General features: G+C 27.3%; 3 protein-coding genes across 4 annotated transcripts; 1 reads left to right on the top strand and 2 right to left on the bottom strand.

Annotated features, from left to right (window-relative positions):
* Positions 1-1,614: 1,614 nt before the first annotated feature.
* On the top strand, positions 1,615-10,637 carry LOC126833665 (uncharacterized). 2 transcript variants are annotated; one of them, XM_050565118.1, is made up of 3 exons: positions 1,615-1,878; positions 9,460-9,703; positions 10,233-10,637. In XM_050565118.1, the coding sequence occupies exons 2-3, from the start codon at positions 9,489-9,491 to the stop codon at positions 10,453-10,455; spliced, it is 438 nt and encodes a 145-aa protein (XP_050421075.1). In that variant the 5' UTR covers positions 1,615-1,878; positions 9,460-9,488; the 3' UTR covers positions 10,456-10,637. The 2 variants fall into 2 exon arrangements, with proteins under 2 accessions (XP_050421075.1, XP_050421074.1); XM_050565117.1 differs by lacking the exon at positions 1,615-1,878 and adding an exon at positions 2,238-2,482.
* LOC126833666 (mitochondrial import inner membrane translocase subunit TIM14-like) lies at positions 10,513-13,240 on the bottom strand. Its single transcript, XM_050565119.1, has 4 exons — positions 13,065-13,240; positions 12,877-13,002; positions 12,692-12,796; positions 10,513-10,850 (listed from the first exon to the last, which is right to left on the bottom strand). The coding sequence occupies exons 1-4, from the start codon at positions 13,065-13,067 to the stop codon at positions 10,746-10,748; spliced, it is 339 nt and encodes a 112-aa protein (XP_050421076.1). The 5' UTR covers positions 13,068-13,240; the 3' UTR covers positions 10,513-10,745.
* A 1,713-nt stretch (positions 13,241-14,953) lies between these two features.
* On the bottom strand, positions 14,954-17,659 carry LOC126833867 (uncharacterized). Its single transcript, XM_050565426.1, has 5 exons — positions 17,594-17,659; positions 16,663-16,822; positions 16,463-16,566; positions 15,316-15,478; positions 14,954-15,060 (listed from the first exon to the last, which is right to left on the bottom strand). The coding sequence occupies exons 1-5, from the start codon at positions 17,657-17,659 to the stop codon at positions 14,954-14,956; spliced, it is 600 nt and encodes a 199-aa protein (XP_050421383.1).
* Between the last annotated feature and the right edge of the window lie 2,839 nt (positions 17,660-20,498).

Raw genomic sequence — 20,498 nt, forward strand, 5'->3', positions numbered from 1 at the left:
GTGTATTGTAGGTATTAGCTTTTACAAAATCAAACTTTGACCGAAGTAATAATGCTTTTTCAAAATTGAAAACAATAACCGGTTTGAACCGGAATTGTGTGTGTGTGTGTATGTCTTAATTGTGATTTATTCGAAAAATTGTATTAGTAATTTAGAAATTTCACCGTTTTAGTTGTTGGGTTATTAAATTATCACAATTAAAACCTTTACAAACATAACGTCTCAGCTTTTGAATCGAAGCTAAAATGATTACTTATTTTATTATACATTATTGTTCAAATACATTTTTTTCAAATTATGTTTTTTTTAAATTATAATTAACAAAATTAACAGATTTTTTCCAAAAGGTAAATATAATTTAATATATCAGAACAAACTGTTAGTAGTTCAAATATTAAACGTTTAAAAATACCAATTAACTTTCGACCATTAGAGGCATTCATTTTGTTGATTAATTTAATTGCAAATTATGAATAGTCCTTAAAATCAATCATATTATAATAATTTACTTACCTACGTACTTAATATGTTATGTTATTTTTTATTTTATTAACCAGGAATGTATAAAGTAACAAAGAATGTTAAAGATGTAAACTATGCACCGGGAAGTGTTGGAAATTTGTTCACATACTCGCCTATAAGTCTTAAGATGTTGAAATTGTTGTATTTTGTGTTATAATTTATGTAAGTAATTTATCATGTTGTAATTTTGAACACCCATTAAACTGATGTTAAAAGTTAAATCCTGCTATAATTTTTAGATAGGAATCTACTAAGATTTTCTTCGGTAATAACGTTCGGTTTATTCCATTTTAAATACGTTACCGGTTAGTAAAATGTTTGAAAAATCATCAATAAATATCAAATTAAAGACTAGTTTTGGACAGTTGAAAAACAAGAAACTTAATATGGCACACGAGCACCGAATGTATCTACATAAAATACCCATACTTAGGCTCGATATTATAATGTATCCAAAAATCGAATAATAAACTCTTAGGTATGCATGCTTGAGTATTTTAGCTTCAATGCAAAGCGAGTTGTTATTTTTAGAATTGACTGCGATTTATGTTATTTGTATCAAGAAGGAAAATATAAAAAAATGGGTGAGGTAATTTCGGATTCATACATTTCTATAATATAATTTATTTTTCATTATATCGTTTGAATTTAATAATTTAATGTACATTCGAGTTAACCTTATATTTAATTCCCTAGTCCCGTAGGCTCAACTAGACCTACAAGTCCTACAGCTTTGGGGGTGTTGAAATATTATTATTGTGAATATATTTGCTATTTGTTTAGGTAACTTGTAACGGCCCCGGCTTAATAACGACTAATGTCTATTCTCCGTTAGTTGATACTCACAATTTTGCAATTTCAATTGAATACTTTTAATAATAATATGCACACCAGCTATCACAGCCACTTCTTAGGAGAAAATGAAATAATAATGTAAATACATACGTAATATTGTTTTCGGCGCGGTTATATCGACCGCCTTAAGGCGCTGTCGGCCAAACAGCTGTTTTCGCCCTCCCTCGTGAGTTGTTTTTTGGCTTGTTCCTCCATCTGCCGCTATCACAGCGACCATGTGCGGTGCAGCCATAGAGCGTCTATTATTATTATTGTTATTCGGTCATGATTATTATTATATGTTTTACCATTCAGTATTTTAGTCGCCGCCGTAGCTTCGGTGTCGTACTCGTGCCGTTTGCGCATCTAATGCAATCTTGTGTCGTTCGCTATGTTATTAGATTTGTGGTATAGCAGTATTTTCGTGGTTCCACCCCGGTACGTTACTTAAGCCGGTAGTCGGTATCTTTTGGATTAAGTACTTACAAATACTTATACACACATAGGTACAGTGCTGTTATGGTAAGTACGCGTAGATCTATTCAACCGTACCTAGTCGCTGAAGGTGTTGAGACGTTTGTGTTAATCCGTTTTGTACGGTTATGTTTAAGCCGTAAAATAGTTACTAATAATATTATTAAATATTAATTACTAAATACTAATAAAAAGTTAATAGTATACTCAACAATTACCTTGCGGTAAACGAAAGAAAAAATCATGTAGAATAGTCTACCTTTTCCTTGCGGAAAATAATCCACCGTTAATTTTATATAGGAAAATAACATTCAAACTTTTGTGGATCTACAAAGTCCCGTTAAGAAGTATTGAATTTTCCAAAGGCTACACATGGTTACTTGCAAAGATACAATATTATGTGTTTCTAGTATAGTCCACAGTGGTAACTGGTATTAAGTGTTTAGTTTACGCCATAGAGTGAAATAAAATAAAATATTTTCTTATTTCATAAGGTATACTTGCGCTATATTTTTCTGTAAGCAATCTATACTTAAACTTGTCATAATTTATCTAGACGTATATGTTTGAAGCAATAAAACGATAAATTGAACGGTATTATTAATGTTCCATAACTACTTAAAAAATACCCGTGGACTTATCTGGAAACAAGGTAGACGAATTTTATAATACATATGCAAATTTGTATATTTTTTTAGTAAATATTATGAAAACTGTACAACTATACAATGTCAAAACGTAAAGATATTGATTAGTGTTATTTTTCCATAGGTAAGTACAATGGGTACATTTTGGTTAGGAGTTAAGACGGGTTATATTCGGCCAGGCTGATATAAAATCAATTTAAAAAAAACAATTTTAATGTTCCCCTTTTTGTTTTTACAAAGGGCCGCTACTAATTTTGTAACATCAAAAGGCGTTTGTCTAATACACCTGACTACACATGTGCAGAGTATAAATTATAATATCTGGTTTTTGATAGCACTCAAGGACAGAGTCGTTTGGAGAAATAAAAAAGTGCTAAAAAAATAGTATTATAATTTATTTAAAAGAAGGCAGCTGTGTCGTTTTATAATTAATTTTTGATAATAAATTCTAGTTACGAAATTTGTAAAAAATGTGACACAGGTAAAAATTATATTTTCTATACATACAGTATAATGCTGATGTATGCTTAGGTTTTTATTTTATTAAATAATAATAATATTATTACTAATATAATATTTATAATCGGTAGGGGGTTGTTTAAATTGTAAATAATTTTTGATTTTTTTTTTGTATTAAAAACGTGTTTTCGACACTTGGAAACTTTTCATGTTTACTTTTTTGCTTATGTTAATATATAAATATACAAGACTTTAGACCTTTGATTTTAATTTAAATATTTAAATATTGTCTAATATTGACTAATAAAACTAATGAAATATAAATTTGTATATAATGCAAACATTTTAAATTAGTTTTACTATAATCATATTGTTAAAAAATTATTCATAAATAATTAACAAAACATTTTACAGAAAATAGTTTTAAACAATAAAAATAAAAATGTAATCATTAAAATTTCATATAACAAAAAAAAAATACTATATCCTAAGAAAAAATGCATATTTAGCTATTTTTCCTTCCCTGAATTCAATATTTTGCTTAAAGCAAAGTAATTGATTTTCTCAGTTTAAAAGATGACGAATTATATGTACTAAATCCATCAATATTTATTGTCCCATTAATTTTTTTTAATTTCATTAACATGTCAACATAATATAGTTATCGTTCATTATGCGCATAGTAACACGGCTACTGATAAGTTGATAAAAAGGTCAAGGTGAATAGTCACTAGGTTGTCCTTTTTTAAATGTGCCTTAATAGATTGTAACTCCAATGAAGGAGAAGTATGGAATATTTACAAAAATAGTGAAGGTACTTAATAATGGTAAAGTTGAAATAGTGCACTCCTTTCTCTTCAAAATCTAGAAAAACACACTAAACAATATTGTCTTATTTTTCAATTTTAAAATACAATTTTTCAAAAAATAATTAAAATTGCGAAATTACATGTTATTTAATTTTGGGAATTTGAAAGATAAATGTTAAATTTCATTAACCATTTCTCTCATATATTTATATCTCTTTATATATTTTTCTATGACGGAGTTTTTGGCTTTGAGGTCTGAAACTTGAATTGAAGTTAGATCTAGTGTATGTACTGGTGTACCTGGTTTCGACTTGAAGAGTATGTTATTGATTTTTCTGTACGGCCTTATTTTTCAGATAAATGAACTGTTATATTTGACGCAAGAAATTCGGGATTAATTTTATACATAAATTATTGAATGGTGATATTGATGCCCCGCGTTTACTGGAGCGACTCAATATTCTTGTACCCAGTTAATTTATAAATAAATAAATATTACTAAACAGACGACTTATAATAGATTATGATATGATTTAATATATTTATTATTATGAAATATTGTTAAACTCGCGGCTCCGTGGTTGTTGTGGTGTCGTACAACAATAAAGTTTATGGTAAATAGTAAAATAACTTATAATATAGTATAATACTTTGTGTTTTAAATCGAATTTTATATTAGTAAGTTATAAGATTTTTGTTTTTAAAATTAGCTATATTGATGAATATTTAATTTGTATTACTTTTATAGCTTTAAATCTTGGAAATAATTATCAAGCAACTTATCCATGTCTTTGGTATGATCAATTACGTTTCATTTTTCTTAAAAAAAGAAATTTTGTAAAATTGTATTTTTATTTTTGTTGCTTTATACTTTATAGTATTTACTAAAGAACAAAATAATATAGAATATTTTATGAATGATATTCATCACGTTTTAATGGACTGCATGGTTTTCAAAAACTAATTTAAACACGCTAATGGATTATAAATTGAATAATGATTGACAATTCAAACTACTAATAGAATGATGTCAATGCTACACAGCTTTAATTATAAAGTAATAATTAATAAGATATAGTGTATAACATTTTTAATTTATACTAGGACACAGTTTGGTAACAGACCTTTCCTGTAGAAAGTGTGAAAGTTTTTGAATGTTTTATGGGTAGTTTTTTGACTTGGTGAATTCTGAAAATCACACTGATGGTGATCTAGTGTTTATTCTTACAAAATATAAATCATTTTTTTATAATCTATAGTCACACTTTTTACTTGTCAAAGATTATATTCAATATTATAGTGATTTGTATTTTATAAAAGGGTATAGAAAAGAAAACTTTATAATTCATGAAGTAATCTAAAAAACAAATTTTAAGCTGACAAAAGTCTTGGATGCTTGGTAATTATTTTCTTATGGACATATTATTTTGGTGAAGAAGAAGTTTACCGCGGACATTTATACCTAGAATCAGTTCGGCTACATAAACACTGCTTGTATTAATATCTAAAACTGTTTGTTACGCTTGCACAAAACACTAGAATATGTCCATTGAAAATCAGTCGGTGGCAACCAACTTGATAAGACATAAAAACAAAACCATTTTGAAAAGAAGAATATCATTGTTTTGACAACGGCCGTCGTGCTCACATATGCTTATCCGGTGGAATGATATATGCTGTAGAAGTAATATAAGTTTCACGTTTTCGGTGCCTATATACGATGGCTGTGCTATGTGCTGTGTGCTATTACAGTTGGCCCAGTTATTGTTTCGGCAAAAGGACCGTAGCCCACCTTAATGATTCGGAACACACGAAAGACGTGATGCTATTTCCCGTCATCGTTGTCGTCGCCATGATGCGATCATGTCCGATGGCCCTGAATAGAAAACGTGACCATACACCTCTCAAGCTTGGCTAGATCATGATATAATATTATTTTTTCCAACCACCGCCTGTGTGAGAATAAAATAGTTCTTCTCCGTCTACTGGCCGGTGCGCTCTGAACCATGAAGCGAATAATAAATTACTTGAACAACTACCGAATGACTATACGAAAAAGACATAGCCCGACCGAAACTAGAGTGATGTTTAATCGGTGAAACAATGTCTAATTACAATATCGCGGTCTTGCAGTGGTTCGAAAACCGTTTGCACCTACATTTCCGGTTGCATTATAATTATTGAAGTTTACAGTAAGAAACAGAACACTCCAGTACTGTCTTAACCGAGTACAGTCTAATGGTAAAACAAGCACAGTAATAACTAATAACTAATATTGATGAAGTTCGCTATCCACAAATTTTGCATCAACCCGAATATTTTTCAGCAAAGTAAAGCGAGTTATAGTATTAAGCCTTAAAACTTAATGCAGAGGAAGGGGTTTTTGGGAGGAGCTTTTTTACTTTTAAATAACATACCAATTTGTGATCTATAGATTTTCTGATTAAGTAAACCGGTCAAGTGAAAAAACAATATCATGTAAAAGCAATTTTTTCTCAAATTTCAAATGAAAACTTAAAAATAGTCTAATTTTGGTAAAATATTCATATACCTACATAATATAATTGACTAATATATACATATTAATAAATTTTAAGTTATTATTCAAAAAGTTGTCAATCCTAAGTTGGTGTAAGTAAGAAGAAAATGTGTTATGGTTGTGTTTTATGGGCGATTCAAATTTTGTTTTTGAGATCCGTTACATTTTTCTTTTGAAAATTTAAATAGGATAAAAAAAATTAGCTATCGACTGATGGACAGGTAAATGCACGGAACCTAGACTTGGGGTCCGTCTTCTGTCCACTCCCCTTCTAACTAGGTCCTATGAAGGTTGTACAAAGCTATAATTATTTCAAGTTTTAATTGCAATTAGGGATTTTCGACATGAACCCCATTGATGTTTGTACTGTCGAGAATAACATGACTGTCATTGTATTATATCTAATGACTAGTCGGTTTTGACTTTCTCGTTTTCCATAATGTTTTAGTTTTCAAAACGTGAACCTCATCATGTATGTCGGTTAGTCGTGAAACTAATAAGTTTTTTTATGTTTTGTTTTATCCGGTTGCTCCGCGCTCGTTACTGCGCCTATACAAAAATAATAATATGTCTTGGTTGACTTCTCAAGAATATATTATCAGAATGGCCGAATTTCCTATGTGCACTCGAATACGTTAGGATTAGACAAGTTCAATGGTTTTTTACAATATAGGTTTTGCTTTCTAGTCACCATATTGTTCGATGTTTGTCACTGGTGTTAAATATATTTATCTCAATGAGTAAATTCTCTCAAATTATTTTATATTAGGCCAAAAAAAAATCTTGTCTATTATTCTATTTACTCAAATGGTAGAGTGATTGCGAATTAATCTGTTATCGCGTTATAAATATTTTAATATATATTCTACTTCAAAATTGTAATAGGTACATTATTTTATTAAAAAATGTGTGGTTGTCTTTTGAAAGCTCACCCTGAGTATTTTGGAGTAATGAAGTTTTTCCTACGAATATGGTAATTGTAGTATGTCGGTTGAACATTTAATAAACGTTTTCAGTTTGAACAATTATTTCTACTTACTTACCTAAAAACTACTACCTCAGGGATAACATATTTCCAAAAATAGATTTTATATATTCCACAGTTTTTACTGTAATATACTCTCAAAGCGATTTGAATACAATATTATGATGGGACACTGCCTAAATAAAAAAAAAGCATTTTGTAATATATTAAGTAAGTAAAGCGTTTGATTTTTTTTTAATACCCGTTTTGTTAGTGGTTGAGTTCATAATTCTGAAGAGCTGGCTTGTGCCTCTGTGTGAGTACATATACCTCATTATGGTTATTTTTTGTTGAATTTTATAGTTAAATAAAAAAAATAAAATAGAGATATTTAATGTTTTAGATTTAATCAAACTGCCTTGCGTGTTTTGTACGTTTTCCGCTACGGTTTTTTATATCCTGAATTATTAATATCTAATTGCAAGTGTAATCTTTTTTTTTTTTTTTACCATAGTTATACCCTTTGGCTATGGACGTGTTTTCGTGTAGCTGTGGAGTACCTACCTACCTATATATTGTCCTACCTGAAGTGTTTTGTCACGCAAATCTATAGTTATAATAAATAATTATTTATAACAATTGTTATGCTTTACAAAACATAATAATAGTAATAATATACTGACAACAATAGAGTTAAAAAAAAAATACTCCATATAAATTAAAGAAAATCATTGAAAATTGTATTCATATTAGTCGACTCTTGGATTTGAAGTACCTATAGTTAACTTTATTAAACAAAACTATGATCAACTAAAAAAGCAGCTGTATAAACATATTATAGATATATTATGTAGTATTACTACTAGATAAAAAAAAATACTCTTTACAAAAGACAATATAATTTTGTTTAAAAAAACTAACAGTTTTAAGACTACTTAAAATTGTTTTATAATTTACGTTCATTATGATTTTGAGAACAATATCCATGTATGTTATTTAGTTTCACTCAATTTGAGAATTTACTCAAATTATTTTTTAGAGAGCGGACGTTTTTTTAAAAAGCTCTTGGAATGAACGCCACAATACATATTTATTAGGAAGGTTTACTACTTTACAGTGTGTAAACTGTACCTACCTTTATTAAAGAAAAATCAATTTTATGATATTTAATATTTGTTTCAAACTCTTAATATTATATCTTAATACATAATCATCATCATCATTAATCTTTGTATTAAATTATTAAATCACGTTTTAGAAGAAGCACTCTTCTTAGAAACTGAACAGTTTGACTGAACTATTGGGAAAACGGTTAGAAGGGTGCATCTCTCGAGACAAAAAAGTATAATACGGCGTACCTATTTACAATTTTGCTTCTGCTTCTGGTGACGTGCAAAAAAAAATCTTCCCCCTGACTCCCTTGTATAAGTCTTGTCCTTATGGTCGAATTAAAAAGGGATGTACGATTATTTTTGCTTTATATTGTGCAATGTTAGAAACTGTTTGTTTAATTATATATTATCAAGTTTCAATGAGACAAAATTCATTTTAATTACATTTTTAAAAGTTTAGTTTCTATCAAACCATGATTGTTTGTTAGATGAAAAAATATGGATTACCCTACATTTAATTATTAAATATTATATAATACAGTTTTAAATGTTTAATGATATTTCATCCAAAACTTCTACGTTAACAGTAATATTGCCACGATTAAAATATTTATATTAAACGATTACATTAATAATATGCAATTGTTTGTACAAAAAAAAAAAACTGGGAGTAGTATACCACTTATCTAGGAATGAAGTAAGATGAAGAGGCTAAAAAAAAATTCACTTCAAATACATATTAGCAATATTCATATAGTTACAGTTTAAATAGTAAACAAAAATGTATATTATATTTAAAAAATAAATATAGAGGAGTTTAGGAGTTGAGGGCTTCAGCCCCGTAGCCCTTGTATCCGTCTCTGTAAGTACGCCACAGCGCATAACTATAACGTAACCATGTAATTATTTAAATAATGTCATATTTCTCGAATCGCCAAATAGCCGACTATTTTTACCACTAGTTAATTTTAGCTCATATAGCTCTCTAGAAAATCGGACTACTTACATTTTATCATTACATTATATTTTAGTCGTCGGTAAAGAACCCAAGTCCTAACTGGCTCGCATTCGTTTTAACGTCTGATGAATTATTTTGCAGGGAATTGCAGTGCAAGGCGTGCCCTCGACATGAGTTGTGTGCCTTGTGGAGAATGTAATTCGGTTTCCAAAGCGGATTTGGACCGATGGACGAACAGTCTCAAACATGTCTTGGCCAACCCGACGGCCATTCGTATGTTTCAGGCATACTTGAATCAGTGCAAGTTGGATTCGGCGGAAATGCTCGAGTTGTGGAAAATGTGCGATTGCCTTTTGCAGCATACGCATAAAAAAAAACTAGACCAGTAAATAAAAAACAAAAAAGCTATTAACGACCGGACCAGACCCGGGCAATGTTTAAAATCAATTTTTATTAAAAAAATTCCACACAAATACCGCAGAAATGAAATGTAGATTGTATGGTACGCATAATTTAAATATTTTTTCAGTCACTTAATAAAATGTTTTTTATATAATAAACAATAAACAATAATTAAAATTAAAAACAATTATTTATAAATAATAACAAATCTAATAAAAACGTACTTACAATTTACTTTCTTACTCAAATGTACTTTTAGTTTTAGTAAAATGTAAAATACCTAATAGTTAAAACTAAAAAATTGTTTTAGTAAAAATAATATTTTATAAATAAATAAAAACTCAAATGTATTAATAATAAAAAAAAATGTTTGATGTATTAAATAAAAACAGTACTTCAATTAATTCAATATTGGCAAATTATTATCAATTATCTGTTAATTAAATATAAATTGCCCAGGTCTTATTTAACATATTATGTTGCCAGTTTATTTATTATTTTTGTTCTCCTAGCGAATCGGCCAAGATCAGTTCTGATTACAACGCAATCGTTGCTCAAGCCAACGAAGTCGAAGGACTGACCGGACATCAGTTGAGGCGGTTGGAAGAAACAAAATCGAGTTCTCCAAAAAAAATAATAGCCAGAGTGGAAAAGCTAAGGCAGACCGCTTACGAGTTGATGCAACATGATTATGGCTTGTTCAGGAAAAAACTGTTAAAAGACCTCAAAAAATGAACTGTTCTATTAAATTATTTAGTATTTCTTAATTAAACCTGAACATTTTGTACATAATGTTAATAATAAAAGTGCTTGTTTTTATTTCAACAGTTTTAACAATGGATTAGGTATAAACAAAATATTAATAATATCAGCTAAAGATTATAATATAAAGATACTTTAAAAAAAAAAATCAATTTAGATAACATCACAGAAGAATTTGCCATTATTATTTGTACAACATTATTTACACTATACTATTACGTCGGTTGGACGTTGACTTAACCAAAGGTGTCAAAGGCTGTTATTCATTTTTTATCTAAAAGATCTTTGGCCTCGTTGATTTTGGTTGCAATGTATGGAGAACCGCCTTTATCCGGATGATTGATCAACATGATACGTCTGTGTGCTTCCTACAAACAAACAAAACATTATAATACAATTGTACATAATAAAATATGTAAAAAAATAAATAAAGGGACTGAGGTAATATGCGTGTTTGACAAATATAACATAAATTATTGTAAATATTAAAAAAAAAAAAATTACCCAAAAATATGTACATGTATGATGTACAAATGTACAAATATCAAATATGTACATGTATAAAAAAAAAATTACTTAAGTGACCTAATTTTTCAAAAAAAAATTTGAAAATTAAAGAAAAAAGTTTATTAACAAATATTAATAAACTTATTAGAAGGTTTATTATAACATTTTTTTATTGTTTCTTTTTTCTTTATTTATTTTTCAAACAAAAACCACCATTTGAGTCAAAATTCAAACATGAGCACTTTTCTTCTTAGATAATAAATAACAGACACTAATCTGAAAATAATCAGTTATTTGAAATACATTTTTATTTATTGTTTAATTTTGCCATATTTTTGAGAGTGAACGACTGAACATTGATTATTCTAAATTTTAAAGAATATTTTATTTTTTATTTAAATGATATAAACTATGATTTCCATTTTAATTTACCCACAAAATTTAAAATGTATTTAAATACTTTTTTTATGTGTTATTTAAATTCATTCCAACCAAATTATATTTAAAGTTATATAACACGAATCTTCAAATTAAAAATATATTTTATTTAGTTAAATTTGTATTTTAACAAAAAAATAATTTCAAACATACAGTTTTAGATAAATATTGTGTTGTATTATTTTAAATAATTTTTTAATTGTTTTTTCTTAATGTTTGGCTATTTATTTGTTTATAAAATAATGTTTGGCACAAAACTAGAATATTATAAATAATTCCTATAAAAATATTCATAGCTTGAATTAATTAAAAAAAAAAAAATAATAATAATTGTATATTTGTAATTTACGTTACCTGAATAATATTAAATTTATTATAAAAACAAGCAAAAAAAAATTCAAATTCATCAAGGCTCTATTTATAAGTAATAAGAAAATATAATGTATTATTGTATTCATTCTAGTTACAAAAAATATCAAGTTTCATTGGCCTTATGAAAAGAAGTATGTTACTTTTTACCACATATATATTTCCACAATGATATTAAATGTTTAAACTTTTGAGGTGTAAACCAACATCTTTTGTCTCTACAATGTTTTGAATGGTCAAAAAGTAATACTTTTTATGACAAAAGTCGAAACTTATTAGTTTCCTCCATTACAAACCAAATATACTACTTTTAATGACAAAATACAAAACTTACTACTTTTTGTAAGGATTATATAATGTATTGGTTTTCATCCGTGCATCAATATAACATAATTGATAATTATTTATATATTTATTGGACCCAAAGAACAATCTCATCAATTAATTACAATTTTATGTAATGCACAACACAATAATTGTTAGGAAACGTTACAGATAGAAAATATTTATTTAGATTTAATTAGGATTTTTTTTTATCAAATTATTAGCAAAATAGTTTTTTAAAATCATTTTCATCACAATTTTTAAGACAGAAATTGTTGAACACTATGAAATGTATGCTTTTGGTTGGTAGACATTTTTAGTTAAATGGTTTGAAAAATTCAATTATAATCTCAACACCAATAGTGTTCTGTTGTTTAACACATACCTACTGCAAATTAATTGATTCGGAAATGCACACATGTGATAAATGTAATTTTAGTAAAAATTGTATTATTAACGCATTAAAGATTAGTTTTAAATTTCATCGTTTCTAAAAACATAGTTTATCTATTTCAGGGTTATGTTTACGTGAGCTATAAAAACACTTAGCGCAGCTAAGAATTAAGTATACCCTTATTTTATTTTTTGGAGCGTTAGGCGACACGTCAAGAACAAGACTGGCTTCCCGTTTTGACATTGTAGGCTCGAATCCACCTTTATGGTATTTACTGAGAGACTAAAAACGAAAGAAAAAAAAAACTAAAAATTAATGTACATCTGAATATGAATAACGTTGTTCTTTCGTCTCTACGCTACCGATTCCAATGACATCGTATTGAGTACGTCGCTCATTTTTTTGGCGACATGAGGGGCCGCACGCAAGACCTGACGACCGGCAAAACCAACTACTGCTAATCCTAGTCCGACCACGGCAACGCTGACCTACGACAAACGTACAGCTACATTAATTATGTTATACTGTAAAGTATAGATAATGTACTTACCATTGCACAACTTCTATAAGAATATTAAATAATATTTTTTTGTTATTCGACAACCGGACGTAGACGGTAAAACGATTTGGTAACTTTCAACTTTGTATTTTGTAATAAGCCCACGATGAAGCACAAAATTCTTCTCAAAAACCTAGGTATAACGCGCTATGAATATAATATCTCTTATCAGTCGCTTTTTTTATCAGCAGCTACTGGGAATGCTGCACAGATTTGAGAGTGTGACCACTAACAAAAATCAAAATATTTTGTTATTAGTTCCACTTATTTTATGCCACAAAATATAGATAAAATTAAACAAACCTAATATGTAATAAATTATGCTCAGTATGAAGGTATGTGGTAATAATTTTTCAAACTAATAATCAATCAATCGAATTATTGTCTATGAAACCAACTGCTGTTCATTTTTACTTGCCACCATTATAGGTATATACTAGCTGGCAGCTGCGTTGCCCCGGCTTCGCCTGGGGTTATGCAATATGCCATTTTTAAAAAAAAATTTGATCCTATTTCACTTTTACAAATGGTTTTATTGATTGAAAATTGTTTTTTACAATAGTTGCTACAACAAATAATTACTAGTTATTGATTAAATATTATGACTACTATAATGAAGTTCGTGAGAATTGCTTATGTCCTGTACATATGTGTACTAGCCATCGATGAAGCAAAAGGAAACTGGCAAAGGAGGTTAAACATAGAACCTCGAGGCTGAAAGATGGAAAAATATTTAAAAAGTTTGGGTTATGAAAACTGAAGATAGTATAAGACAGACCTAGGTCACAAATGTGAGATGGTAAAGTATAGTCACGATGACAACATTTCTTAGTAATTCAAATTGTTTATTATTATACTTTTTTCGAAGAATATAGAACTAATTTAGATTTTGTTTGGCTTTTAAGTAGTTTACAATTTTAGGAAGGATTTAAAAAGTAAAATTTAAAGTAAAAAATTGACTGGTAGGTAAAAATTGCTCACCAGATTCGGATTCAACGAAAACAATTGCAAATGTGTTTTTATTTTTCGTTCTAAAAAAACGTTTTCCACACGTGTTATAATATAATAATTAATAATACAAATTACTCTCAATATTGAACGTATTTCAGCTCCACTTCGAAGCTTAAAATTAAATCATAACATTGAAGTAATGTAGACTGAAAACGTGTTTTGACCAGTCTTACTAACCTAACCTAACTCAACGGTTTCATGGTTTCAACAAAGAATAAATTATCTGTACTGTGTTTTAATATTACTCGTTTAGTAATAGTTATAAAAAAATATAATTTGTCCTGATAAATGTTTTATTTGTCAATATTTATATGATGATAACTTTTTTATGGAGTTTAATATCTGTCAAGCAAAAAAATATAGAAAATCAAAAACCATAATTTCAAAGGAATTGCTAAAATCAAATGAGTATACTACAAAGCACTAAAAAAAACCAATAGCTTGAGAAATAACAGCTCTAAGAGAGAGAGAGCTTTGCCAATCCATTCATCTTTTAAGTCACTGATAAAATCAATAATATAAAAATTGAACTTAGAGTCACGTGTAGAATTTATTTTAATTAAATAATATTGATAAAAGTATACTATCAGTATATTTAAATAATATACTCAAATGTATATAAACAAATATGTTATTTTTATTATTTGACCAAAATGTATTTATTTAATAAAATATTTTTAAAATTATTATTATTTAATATAAGTGTGATATTACATTGTATATAATTTGCAAATAAAATAATATAATATTTGTGCATGTATCTATGTGAAAGTACTTACAATATATTATAAAGATACTTCTTTACTGATATTACAATAAGTTAAACAAAACTAATATTCTATTATTTATACAGCTAGTCCGTGGTTTTTTTAGCTACTTATTTTTTCCATTCGCTTGTTAATAAACTTTATTAGATCATATCTTTTAAAGATAATCAAATTTACTAGGTCCGCGAATTCCTTAAAAAAAATATTACCTAAAAAACAAATCAAAAACTGTATTTTTCCTTTGGTACAAAATTCAAATACAAGGGTATAAATCTACTAAAGATATTGCAAACGAAAACAGGCTTTTTAAATAAGTATTTTTGCCAACAATATTATTTTAGTTGGTACAATAATTGAAATAATACCTTCGCTCTCCTTTAGCATTGACGGTTTTTTTTTGTTTTTACTTTAACATTTGTTTTGAAATTAATTTTAAATGATTAATAAAGTTATCAAAAAGTTACCTCGGTTTTTTGGTGGAATATGATTCGCTATCCAGTAATGATATACAAGTAGTTCATTTGTTATGTCCTTACCGACAAAATCTAAAAATTGGAACTCACTAAAACCTTTTTCCTGAACAACACCGTAATGGACATAAGCAAGATTATAAGCATCATTTATAACCTGAAAAGTTTATTCCACTAATTAAATTGTATTCTATTAAAATATAATTATAAAATGTAATTTTATATAGGCAAGAATACAATAGAAAAATAACAAAAACATTGATCAGTTATTACTTATTACACATTAAAATCATCGTTATATCCCATATTTTGACGGGGTAGGCGGTTTGAACTCGGTCATATGACGGCTAATCCTAGCCTTATTTATTACAGATGATAAAAAAAGTATAGTATATAAGTATTTATATAGGGTTTAATGAGAAATTAATTTTTTTCTTTAGATTATGTTTTATGCAACGTGATCTCAATTTTTCACCATTTTTTTTTTTGTTTTTACCCCCTCCCAAATTATTTTTTTTGATAACAACTTTTGAAACTTAAATTACCATTTACAACACATACATTTTATAAACTTTTAAAATTGAGAATAACGTACTTAAAATTTTGACTGGCCGATAACCAGTATTGGATAACAATTTTTGAAGTTAATGAAGTTTCAAGTTCAGGGCAAAAGGAAAGGTGGAGTGTAGTGTTATTTTTATCTGCCCTTTTTCCAACTGCACTTCCCCTCCCATCCTAACTCTTAAACTCTTATAACTTTAAAAATAGTTAGTTAAAACTGGGTATCAACCAGTCAACATTTTTAGTACATTATTCTCAATTAAAAAAGTTGATGAAATGTATGCGTTATCATTTAATTTGGGAGGGAGGTAAAACCAAAAACAAAATGTGAGAAATTGTGATCACATTGTATAAAAAAATGTAATTAAATTATTAACTAAACCCAGTGGGATATTGAGTGGTTCACGGTAACTGGATCACCCTGTATATAAATGTAATATTTGTGCATAAAATGGGAGATATTTAAAAGTATTATTTATATCTTATAAAGATTTGCCTACTTAAAAAAAGGCTTATCTACCGATATTACAACATAAATAAAACAAAATATGATATATTATTATTATCTATAGCTGGTTACCTTAGCTACTGCGATCCTTTTCTCAAGAAATTCTTCTACAACATAATTATTTTTTGTGGAAATCCAATTTACAAGGCCTGTAAATTCGTCCAAATGTAACTCAGCTAAAAAACAAAAAAAAATGTATTTTTTATTTAAAATTTCAACATGTATTAATATTAAAGATACATCAAGTATGAAGTATATTATATAATGATTACTTTGGCCTGATGGAATAGATTTCGCTGTCCAATAAGATTGTACACATTGTAAATGGTCGTATTTGCCCACAAATAGTAAAAAATCGAGATGATGAAGATATAGTCTTCCAATACCGTGATTGTAATATTCAAAAGCGAAATCAAAAGCATACTTTATAACCTGAAAATTTTATTTCATAATTAGTTCTATATTTATTACATTTATTCCATATAAACGAATTATCAAGTTATAATTTTCATAGATTAAAGTACAATATTTTACTAACAAAAAATAAAACAAACAGTTATTTTAAACATTTAAAAAAATGTCTTCATATTATGTATTATCATACAATTAATTATTTTAATCAACTTGTTTGGTAGTATAATAAATAGTGTAATTTTGGCTTACTAACAATTTCAATCCTAATAATACAATGTATAAATGTGCAAATATAATATTTGTGCATGTAACTGAAGATATTTAAAAGTAATATTATTATCTTATCAAGATACAAATCTACTGGTATTATAATATAAATTAAACAAAACTAATATGATATTTTATCTACAGGTTGATTACCTTAGCTGTTTTTTCTCTTTTTCTAAGGAAGTCAATTTTATGAATTTTTAGTTTTTCGCAAATCAAAGACACTATTTCCGTAAATTCCTTTACATATATCTTATCTAAAAACCAAACAAAAATGTATTATTTATATAAAAATCATTTTATATTTACATTTTTAGGAAGTAGAAAACATTTGTTACTTTAACATTGATATTTATATTCTAATACCTTATTTCAAACGAAACCAGGTGTTTATAACAAGTTTTGTTTCTGTATATTGAATAGATCTTTTGAGTTGTATTTTTTATACGACAGGTAATTTTTTAATAAATACTTATTAAAAAACTAATTTTAAATGGTACATAAAGTATGTCTAATTGTTACCTTCTTTTTCTGGTGAATCTGAATTTGCTGCCCAATAATTGTACACACATTGTAAATTATGGTCATCATTACCCACAAAATCTAAAAATTGAGACTTACGGATGTATTTGTTTATATTATATTCATCGGAATAATAGTCGATAACGAAATCAAAAATTGTTTTCATAAATCCTGAAACAAACTGAAAAGTTTATTTCATTTGTTTTATTTTATAATAATTTGCAAATTTATTCCTTAAAATCTAATAATAAAGTTTAATTTTGCATAAACTAGAATATAATATAAAACTAACAAAAAAAAACTGGACATTCGGTTGACACATTAAAAAAAAAAGTTTAAGACAAACTTTTTAAAAAATCAAACCTAAAAATTCTTGTCAGTTTTTTTAACTAAATTAAAATGTTTAACTTGTATTAGCAGATATGTTATGACTGTTTTGTGTAATATACACAGATATAACAAATATTTTTATTGAAAAACATTGAGCTAAAAAATTGTAGTTTAAAAATAATAGCTTAAACATAATATAAAAAATTACTTTATAATCAGTTGGCTGCGACACAGAATTATGAACAATGATACAAGATAGTAAAAATATACTAAAATTGAAAGCCATTGTATCTAACTACTATAAACTGAACATCAACTGAGCGACAAAGTGAATATTTTTTAGACTATATACATTCCATTTCAAGTAAAGAATTTAAAAAAAAAAACGTAGAACATTAAATAAATATATTATATTTAGTTTCTAAAAATCGATCAAGCTGTGACATTATTTCAAATGTTTATTCAAACATTTATATATTTGTTGTATAAAGATCATACCTAGAAATCGTACCTTTAAAGTAACTTTTTGGGCTATACATTTAAAAATTTCACTTCTCCCTCTTCAATTGTATTGAATCAGTAAAGCAGAACCGGTTAATATGGTTCTAAAGATGGACTCTACTGCAATGGGTCATTTGTCAAAACATAATTATTCAGGGTTTTTCATGATACACCTGATTTTTTGATGATATATATTTTGGAAAATTTAACATTGTAAAATAATTCAAATTGTTATCGAATAATAATTTACATTTTTTGTATTTTATTCAGTCTAAAGCCAGATTTAGAGAGGGGGGAGGTAACTTTTGAAACTTAAATGAAAACATCTGTATTTAATTTGTTTTTTTAATTAAAAATAATTTTCCGAAAATGTCGACTACCCAGTTTTGAGTAATAATTTTTGAAGTTATTACAATGTTTACACATATTATGCAGATTTCACTTTTACAAACAATGTTTTTTTATTAAAAATTGTTTTAACAACATCTGTTACAAAAAATAATTAACCGTTATTGTGAATATTAAATCAAATTTAAAAATTATTTTCTCGTTATTATTGAAAATCTCTACGGAAAGGCTACTGTAATAACGTATAAAGATAACATTTTGGGGAAAAATAAAAACCTATACGAATAACTAAACAAACAATTTGGACGATCGTCTCCTGATAGTTAAGTTTTGGAAAGGATAGGCCACACGTTTAAATGTGTTTTCTTCAAGGGAATGTTGGTACTTATTTTTTTTGTTTTGTACTTTTAAAGTTTATTGACAATTCAGCTCGAGTTCTTAAGCTATCAGAATGAATACATAGGCCGTGTTTAAAGTAACCGAACAAAATCCACCTTGACGTTATTGAGAGGCCTGTGTACACCTGTGTATATTCTAACGGAAACCACTTTTTCTAAATTTAACCGTACACTGAAACGCGAAAACTGACAATAATTTTGAATTTGGTATCGCTTTTATAAAATGTGTATAAGTAACATAATATCTGTTGTTTTTTGTTTTTTCAAACCGATAAATTCGTACGTATAACCTTCAGGTAACCTTCGTATTTTTTTTAGTTTAATATAAAAACATGTCATTATTTAAACAATACAGGTGTACAATTTTTTTTTTCTTATGTACTAAAACTTAGATTGTACTTAGACTAAGAGACCTCCATCCCTCGGAATTTTCCAATCTCAATTCACCCCAAACGAATTTCATCCATACGCCGAATTTAAATGTGTATAATAAATTTCAATTATTCCTGCCGAGTCTTTTTAAAATTTTACCACATCCGATTTTATATATTTAATACTTTTACTACTTCTCCATACCTTTTACCAGCTTATGTCTCTATTTTATTGTGATTTTTATTAATACCTAACTAAAATTGTATACATTTTCATAGTATATAAACTATAATGATTAATTAGAAGAAAAAAAAATTGTTTACAACTCAAATAGCTTTAAAATACAACGAGTAAAATTTTGTAAGAAAATTAGTATTGAAAATATAAGTTTTTGAATTTGGTACAAAGGTAAATGTTATTAAAAATAAAAGCTTTGCGAATAGCTGATAGTCTGAAATTCAAATTAAACACAATTATTGGTAGTCTGTTTAAATCTACCACTTTTAGTAGAATAAGCACCAATTACACTAGTCACCTTAATTATAATAATATTAAGCCGTCGGGTTCAAATGCAGTTAACTTTGAACCTATAATTTATACCAGGATAATATACAAATAGGTACCCAACATTTTAGTTATTAAATAAGTACAATAATTTCGGGTGAGTGTCCTTGAAAGTTTGTTTTTACTATGCTCAATAAATGTCAATATGTTATACCGCACGACAAAGTAAAATTGTAAAAAAAAAATCATTAATCTATCCATGTAGCTAGAATTAAAATTAAAAGGGTTTTTTTTTTTATTCAGTACATTGTTAAGAAAAAAATGCTTTGTTATTTAGAAGTTGACCGATAAATTTGTAGGCGAGTAATCTTAATATTTTTGCGTTAAGTATACACACATAAATTTTTTAAAAATGTTAACAATGCACTTGCACATTTTTTTTTCTACTTTTT

This window comes from Adelges cooleyi, unplaced genomic scaffold, assembly GCF_023614345.1.
Source record: "Adelges cooleyi isolate 19-005CV unplaced genomic scaffold, UGA_ACOO_1.1 ACOO_flye_CR_arks_rails_tigmint_CR_PRNA_2, whole genome shotgun sequence".
NCBI lineage: Eukaryota > Metazoa > Arthropoda > Insecta > Hemiptera > Adelgidae > Adelges > Adelges cooleyi.

Excerpts from the sequence above, each read along its gene's own strand:
- LOC126833665 (XM_050565117.1), top strand. The coding sequence starts at position 2,434 with ATGTTCCATAACTACTTAAAAAATACCCGTGGACTTATCTGGAAACAA. Across the intron at positions 2,483-9,459 it reads TGGACTTATCTGGAAACAAG|GGAATTGCAGTGCAAGGCGT; the intron begins GTAGACGAATTT and ends ATTATTTTGCAG. Across the intron at positions 9,704-10,232 it reads CATAAAAAAAAACTAGACCA|CGAATCGGCCAAGATCAGTT; the intron begins GTAAATAAAAAA and ends TTGTTCTCCTAG.
- LOC126833666 (XM_050565119.1), bottom strand. Across the intron at positions 12,797-12,876 it reads ATACGATGTCATTGGAATCG|TCTCTCAGTAAATACCATAA; the intron begins GTAGCGTAGAGA and ends TTTCGTTTTTAG. Across the intron at positions 10,851-12,691 it reads CTCCAAAAAATAAAATAAGG|GAAGCACACAGACGTATCAT; the intron begins GTATACTTAATT and ends GTTTGTTTGTAG.
- LOC126833867 (XM_050565426.1), bottom strand. The coding sequence starts at position 17,659 with ATGACCATAATTTACAATGTGTGTACAATTATTGGGCAGCAAATTCAG. Across the intron at positions 16,567-16,662 it reads ATCTATTCCATCAGGCCAAA|CTGAGTTACATTTGGACGAA; the intron begins GTAATCATTATA and ends TTTGTTTTTTAG. Across the intron at positions 15,479-16,462 it reads AAAGGATCGCAGTAGCTAAG|GTTATAAATGATGCTTATAA; the intron begins GTAACCAGCTAT and ends TAAACTTTTCAG.